The 7,270-nt window shown below is 48.6% G+C and overlaps 1 protein-coding gene across 6 annotated transcripts in view; it reads right to left on the minus strand.

Annotated features, from left to right (window-relative positions):
* Nucleotides 1-788: 788 nt before the first annotated feature.
* The window catches only part of CACNG5 (calcium voltage-gated channel auxiliary subunit gamma 5), a 17,418-nt gene continuing 10,936 nt past the window's right edge, over nt 789-7,270 (minus strand). For 4 of the 6 annotated variants that reach the window (XM_017740759.1, XM_017740758.1, XM_017740761.1 and 1 more), the window contains exons 3-7: nt 6,804-7,107; nt 6,166-6,252; nt 5,160-5,300; nt 4,402-4,547; nt 789-3,996 (exon numbers count right to left, since the gene is read on the minus strand). In XM_017740759.1, coding sequence (XP_017596248.1) covers nt 3,739-3,996; nt 4,402-4,547; nt 5,160-5,300; nt 6,166-6,252; nt 6,804-7,011 — 840 coding nt within the window. In that variant the 5' untranslated portion in view covers nt 7,012-7,107 and the 3' untranslated portion in view covers nt 789-3,738. Of the gene's footprint in view, nt 3,997-4,401; nt 4,548-5,159; nt 5,301-6,165; nt 6,253-6,803; nt 7,119-7,270 lie in introns of all 6 variants that reach the window. The other 2 variants (XM_008638662.2, XM_017740762.1) reach the window with 2 other exon arrangements.

Here is a 7,270-nt window from a genome sequence, read left to right on the forward strand (position 1 = left end):
TCGTGATTGGTCTTTAATGAACCTCTTGCATCCACACCCCATGGTTCAGTAAGGGTTTTCAGGACACTACTAACGGGAAAATGGTTCCCACCAGGGCTGCATCGCACCTGGGGCCATGGGAGTGTTGTGGTGTAAGGGGGAATGAGAAGAGTCCTGGGGATGCTGGCAGAGGAGCTTTCATGTCTCAGGAGATACAGACCACAAAATGCCTCTATGGGCTTACAGGAAGGGGATTTGATTTAAAAACCCCAAACACAGAGGGGGAGGGTGGCTCCTGGGAGTTCCCTGAGAAGATCTCAGAGCATCCACCTCTTCAACCAGCCTCCCCTGAGCTGGGGGTTCACTCACCTCCCACATGCCATTTCCTCAGTCACCATCCATCCATCCATCCATCCATCCCCTTGCCGTGGATCCACAGGACACCCAGGCTGAGAGAGGTGTGTGTGTGGGAGGCTGATGGCAGGGACAGAAATGCTTTACCTGCTGCAGGCCTGAGCAGCACCTGGAGCAGGGAACTACACCTGGTTCAGGCTTTATTTAACCCTTAACCCCAGTAACTCGCTTTCACGCTGTAGTTAAAGGAGACACAGCCATGTGCAGACACACTCTGACACCAGTTAGTCATTCATGCAAAACAAGATTTTTTTGCTTCTAAGCGCAAACCATTTTCTGTGCAGTGTCAGACAACAGTCACCTTCCCACGGGTCTGGGGGAGGCTTGGCTCATCCCATGGGGTGAATTTAAGGACTCATAGGGGTAAAACCTCTAATTTAATTGGTAGCTTACCCTCAAACTCCACTTTTTCTTTATTTGCAGTCAAAGCACCAGACACAGAACACCGTGAAAGGCCATCACTGAAGTGGGCAGGAGAAAGACTGAAGGAGGTGACTGAGTGTTATTCATGAAGAAGGAAAGATGTGGGGTGAAACCATGCTGGAAGAGGTGATAAAATTATTAATAGGTGTCCTAAGGGGGTGCTGCATGTATTTACTAAGCAGTTATTGCTTGGAGAACTGCGGCTCCAGGGTGGTTCTTGGGACAGGTGGGCCTGGCAGGTGGCTGGGCTCTCCCCAGCTCCTCACCCAGATCACGTCTACCAGGATCAAAGGCTCTGGAAAAGTTTCTCCACAGTCCATGAAGGTGTGCTAACTGCATTAAGAGGCCCACAGCCATCCATATAGAGAGCTGCTGTCACACCAGGCACTTTGGGAGGGACAGAACAGCACCCAGAGGCACAACCATTGCTGCTGATGCTTTGCAAACACCACATTTTCCTACCCAAAATATGCATTTACTGAACTAGCAGCAAACATTTATTTTAACAGATTTCTTCTGGCAGTCCTGCACTTGTGCTCACTAAGTCAATGTGTGAACTCCCAGGCTCACAAAGCAGCCACATGATGAGAATCTCTTCAATGAATCTGTCCAATGAATTAGAATAATTACTTTTCTAATTCACCCCTAGACTCTGCTAAACCTTCTGGGGCCTTGAGGAAGCCATGAAGTTTTTCTAATTTCTCCTACTTGTATAGGCAAACATTTTAATTTATAAAATGAATAATTCTGTGTTTAATCAGTGCAAAGGAAAATTCCACTTGTGGACAGGGACATCTCATGGTACTGCACAGGATTAATCCACAAGATCACTCCCCAGTGTGCAGGAGTGTGGCCATGGGAGAGCCCTTGTGCCTCTGGGCATCACCAGTTTTGGTGATCCTAAACATCTCCCTCCCAAGAAGGACTGAGAATATAAGGATCCATCAAGGGCAACATGCAGAGGCAATAGCCTTTGAGCCACCAAAAATCACCAGCATCAAGCCCAGCAAACCAGACCAGGCCCTGGGAAACTCAAAATGATTGCTTGTGAACTCCAGTGCTTTTTTGGAGCCAAATTCACACTGAATATGGAGATCCTGATGAAAAACTGATGGTTTATCAGTCTGGGCCAGGTAAGGGACAGCAGATTTGTTTCTTGATGGTGGGGCTGGGTTGTGCTTTAGTGCTTGAACCTTCCCAGCAGCCAACCTGTCACTTAAAAACAGGGACTTAAGTGAGAGGGTCATGTTTGTGGGTCATACAGAAACTGAGGGTAAATAGAACTGTGTCTACAAAAAGATGCCCTGATTTTAAAATTTTACAAATCAGGAGTCTACCCAGATATAACTAGAGATGCATTACTTGCTTATCTGGAGGAACTGGGGAGGAATAATCCTGTTCCAGAGCTGGCTGGATATACTCCTGCAGCGATGTCCTGTGGAATGGGTGTTATAATGGATGCAAACAGTGGTGCTGCACCAGGACTTGGCCCCTACTTTGGAGGAGTTTATATATAATAAATATTTAATAGCAAATAATAGATAATAATATTAAATAATAACAACGAAGAGGTGCAACATTCATTACACAGTGTGCTACAAATGAGGTTAAAACTGTGTATATTCTATTTCTTTTAATTAACAGTAAGACAAAACAAGCTCAAATATACTACGAATCCCCAGACAGTTTTGTTTTGCAGAAGGGAAATTTTCAGAATGGTTTAAAATAACAAGAACAGAAATAAAGTTTGGACAAAGCTCTTTCTCCTGCAAGGTGACAAGCTGGGGCTCACACAAGGGATCACAGCTTTTTCCTTCCCTGCCCTTTGTTTTCCACCAGTGATGCTCTCCCCTGGCAGCTGGCTAGGGCCAAAATGCCAAAGCATCAAATGAAATTTTAAAACTTAAAACCTCAAAATAAAGTTTATGTACACACACACACAAAAGCAGCAAAAATACCATTTTCTTGCCAAAATGTAATATAAGCCAACTACTTTGCAGCAGTGGACTTGTATCATTGATCTCAGCTACATCACTTTACACCAGTTTGGGATCTTGCCTTTCACTGAAATAACTTCTGGCCACAATTTTTCCTAAATCCTTCACTTAATGTTTCCCATGGGAAAGCTGTAGGTTGTTTTCCACTCAATGCTGCACTGAAATTCTCCCATTGACACTTCAGACCTCCTGTCTGTAGGATGGCAGAGGAAATTTGGGTGCTGGAGCCACCCCTGAAGCTCAGCACCCCAGGGTGCCTCCAGTCTAACATGGGATTTTTAAGCAACAGTTTGCAAGTGGCCACAGAGGAACAACAACCTGCTTATGTCCAAGCCTGATGAGATCTCATCAAAGGATGGCTATTTCCCATTCCAGCCTGGTTGGAAGTGATATCCAGCAGTGAGAGATACCAATCAGTAAGTGTTCGGTCGAGATGAAATTTCTATTTTTCTAATGCTGGTTACTTCTTGGAAAGTTACACGAATCTTTTATGCCTGCTGGCACTCAGGCCAGTAAATACAGAATTCAATGATACAGTTGAATACACAAACTGTAGCAGCCTACCTATCTACACCAAAAAAATACACCGTTTTTTCCTTAGTTCTACTCTATTTTCTTTTTCCTGCTCTCGAGTCCAGCCCTGGATTTATCCCCCAGGCAGAACTGCTGTTTGCTCAGCGGGATGAGCTGAGAGAAGAGGACTTTGGAGAGATTCTTAGTTATGCAGGGAGGACTAAAACAACCCAAAAAACAAAGAAAGGGATATATCCCAATTCTCTAGGTTACACTACTGGTTATATAACCAATCTCTCTGGTTATATTTACGCTCCTATAAATAGAGAATTGGCCTGAAAGAGTGGCCTAAAAAAAGACAAACGGAGTCGGGATGTGGCGACCATCAGAGTGGGCGCGGGGCCGGCGGGGCTCAGCAGGGGGACGAGGACATCTGGTCATAGTCGGGGCACTTGAGCAGGGCTGGGTAGTTACTGTTCATCTGCAGGGACGCCTCGCTGGAGATGTCCGAGGGGCTGCGGCCCCGTCCCCACGTGTCTGGGTGCAGGAACTGCCCTGAGTAGTCGGAGCAGTTGCTCAAGCGGGGCCGGTAGAAGCCAGGGTGGGGTCGGTAGAGGTCCTCGGCCGTGTAGCGCTTCATGAACAGGTACACAGACATCACCCCGGCACTCTGCGGGACAGAGACACGGCCTGAGGCCCTCCCTGCCCATGGCTGCCTTCTGCACCACCACCCAAACAGGACAAAATAGAAATTGCCTTTTTTTGCACTGCTGCTGATGCTCAAAAGCACCCGAGGGCCATTACTTCCCTGCCCCATGCCTTGGATCTGTGCAGTAAATAATGTGGCACAACCACATCTCCTCCTCTGCTTTTCATGCTCAGCATCAAATTGTGATCAAATGCCCCACTAGTGCTCCAGAGTGGGTCTGTCCCCCCATACGTCCCCTTCATGCTATGCATTATCCCTCTGCCCTCACAGCCCTCCCTTAAACCCCATCTGAGCCCTCTTTTTGCCAAAAAGCCTCAGTCTGCCCACCCCTGGGAATGGGATGCACTTGTTGCAGGGATGCGGTACCTCTGTGAGAAGGAACGAGATGGCAGAGAAGGCAAAGGACCACCCATATTTGTAATTGAAGAACGACTCCGAGTCCTTGGTCCTGTTGAGCATCTCGTCATTAATGCTGGATATGTAGAGGACCAGCCCCACCACCAGTGACAGACCTGGAGAAGGACAGTGGGGAACACATCAGGGATGAAGCTACTGAAGAAGCACCTTCTTGAAGGCCTGACTTTTGGGGGAAAGTAAAAAAATTGTGGGAGTGTGCTTGTAATGGCTGGGTAAAGGAGCTGCACTCCTGCTGCACTAACCCAGGGCACTCCTCTCATTCCAGTCAAACATTCCCTGTTCAGGGAAGTCTGTGTGCACTGGGAGGAGGGAGCTGGCTCCAGTAGGAGCTGCTTCAAAGCTCAGCTGTCACAGCTATTTGTTTAGCATTCGCACAACACCATAAATAAAACATTCACTTTTCTCATGTAGACACAGCCCAACTGAGCAGTTTGAAGTTGCAGATCTCTCCTGTGACTGATGTTCCACGAGAAGCATCCTCTCCCCAGCACCTGCTCCTGCACGAGTGGTGGGGGCCTTTCCCCTCATTTCCACAAATGAGCTCTGCATCCATCCCACAAAGGCTGATCAGGCTGTGGGGCTGAGCTGGGAGTGATGACTCCAACAAAGAGTCACCAGGGCAGCTTAGGAGAGCACCAGCAGCTACCGAAGCAAATGAGCTCCATGCTCAAGGGCTGTCAGGAAAAAACCTGGCTTGCAAAGCTCACCTGACAGGATGAAGAATATCCCTGAGACGAAGGCGAGGATGGTCCTGTGAGGCCGGATGTGGCCAATGTTGCTCAGGATGAAGCCGATGAACATGAAGAAGAGGCTGACCAGAGGGAAGGGGGTGGCTGAGCGGATCATCTCTGTGGAGAGAGGAGCAGAGGGAAGTGAAAACAGGTTAGTATTCCCTAAATAGTGCAAGAAATGGGCTTAGCTGGGTGAGAGGGCTCCAGCTCTCCTGCTCGGACCATGTTCTGTCTGGGTTTCTCTCCTTGCTAATGAGCTGAGTAAAACATAGAATTATGGAATCACAGAATGGTTTGGGTTGGAAGGGACCTTACGTTCCAACTCTCTGCCGTGGCAGGGACACCTTCCATTGTCCCAGGTTGCTCCAGGCCCCATCCAACCTGGCCTTGAACACTTCCAGGGATGGAGCATCCACAGAATCTCTGGGCACTGTGGCAGTGTCTCACCTCCATGGTGTTTGCATTTCTGAGGGTTCCTGTGTGGAGTGTTGCATAGGAAACCATCAGAACCTGCATTTTTCTCTAGCTTCACTGGTTAAGTGTTTGCAGAACACTTCTGTTTATTAAATCAGAAATGACTGCAGAATTCATCATGAGAGTTGTGACACTCCATCCTTAATTCATCTTGCGATATAATGGGCAAAATTGCTAGGGAATAAAAACAGCTGCAAATTATGGAGAGGAGACTAAAAAGCCAAACACTGCGATGAACATTAGTGCTGAATAGCCAGTGACAGTGAAATTGCACAGCTTAGAGCCTCCATGGGCATCCTGCCATTAGAAAGGGATGTCCCCAAAAGCTTAGGAGCACACTGGGTAATTCCCATAGTAAAAAATGTAGTTGCATCCTTGCGTGGCAGCACTGTCGAGGAACTCAGAGCTTCTTTGGCAAGGACACAAATGGGATTTCTTGGGGAGGTTCCTTAGTGACCCCTTAGTGCTTTGCAGGATGTAAAGGGTGGAACCCCACCAAACCACTTACTCAGGACATTGATTGTGGATTCAGATGTCAGCTGGATGTTCATGGGCATCACATATTCGATGGTGAAGCACCGGCCACGCTCCTCACCTGCGGCAGACAGATAAAAATGTGAATCCTGAAGCCAGAGGGTTAAAGGTCACCCCAGGGGCGATATCAGAGCTCCTCACTTCTCCCCTGACTTTTCCAAAGCGGTTAAAACTTTGTGACATTTCAGATTGGTCACGCTGAGATTCCCATTCCCTTTGGGTTCTATTCAACTTCTATTCAAGCCAAGTTGCTTCATCAAACTTGGCACAGACAGAGGGAATGGTCCAGCTGACCTGAATCTAAATTTTGCAGGGATGAAATGGAAAGTTTTTAGCTGCTGCCCAAGGCATCATGGCTGCAGCTCTGGAACAGGGCAGGGGGTCTGGCAGGGCAGCAGCAAACTCACCAAAGCCTGTATGCAAAGGCACATTTATGCTTTGGACTGTTAAAGTCGGGCATGAGGCAATGATATTGCTTGCCAAAGGTTGTGCCTGAGTTTGGAAGCAGAGATGGGTGGAGCCTCTAAAAATCCCCTTTTTCTTGCCCCTTTCCTGCTAACTGGCACTGACACACAACAAACCAAGGGGATGTTTTTGGCTGGGAGACCATACCTGCCAGAAAGCAGACCCTCCAGAGCCCTGAGTGCAGCGACAGCTTGATCTCGGCTGTCTGGTTTTGGGGCTGGACGATGCCCTCCTCCAGGTAGAGCCAGTAATCAGTGCTGACGGAGATGCCCAGGAGGCCGAGGCCGCAGACGGCGAACACGCTGCTGAGCAGGGTCAGCGCCTTCCTGCTGCAGGCGCTCATTCCCAACAGCATCGAGGGCCTGGGAGCAGCTGCGGGACACGGGAGGAGCCCTCGGCACGGGGAGCAGGGGTGCCAAAGCTCTGCCCTGAATTGCTTGTGTAGGCTGAGCTGAAAGGAGCCATTAGAACAATCACTGACAGACGGAGAGTTTGAACCAAATCCCACCCGACTGCCGCCCCGTGCCGACCCGCGGCTTGGGATGTGGGAATGGCACAGCATGGACAGGCTGGGAGCAGCTCCTTGGCTTGTTTTGGATTTGCTGCAGGTGAAT

The sequence above is a fragment of the Corvus brachyrhynchos genome, unplaced genomic scaffold (genome assembly GCF_000691975.1).
Source record: "Corvus brachyrhynchos isolate BGI_N302 unplaced genomic scaffold, ASM69197v1 scaffold218, whole genome shotgun sequence".
NCBI classification, from domain to species: Eukaryota; Metazoa; Chordata; class Aves; order Passeriformes; family Corvidae; genus Corvus; species Corvus brachyrhynchos.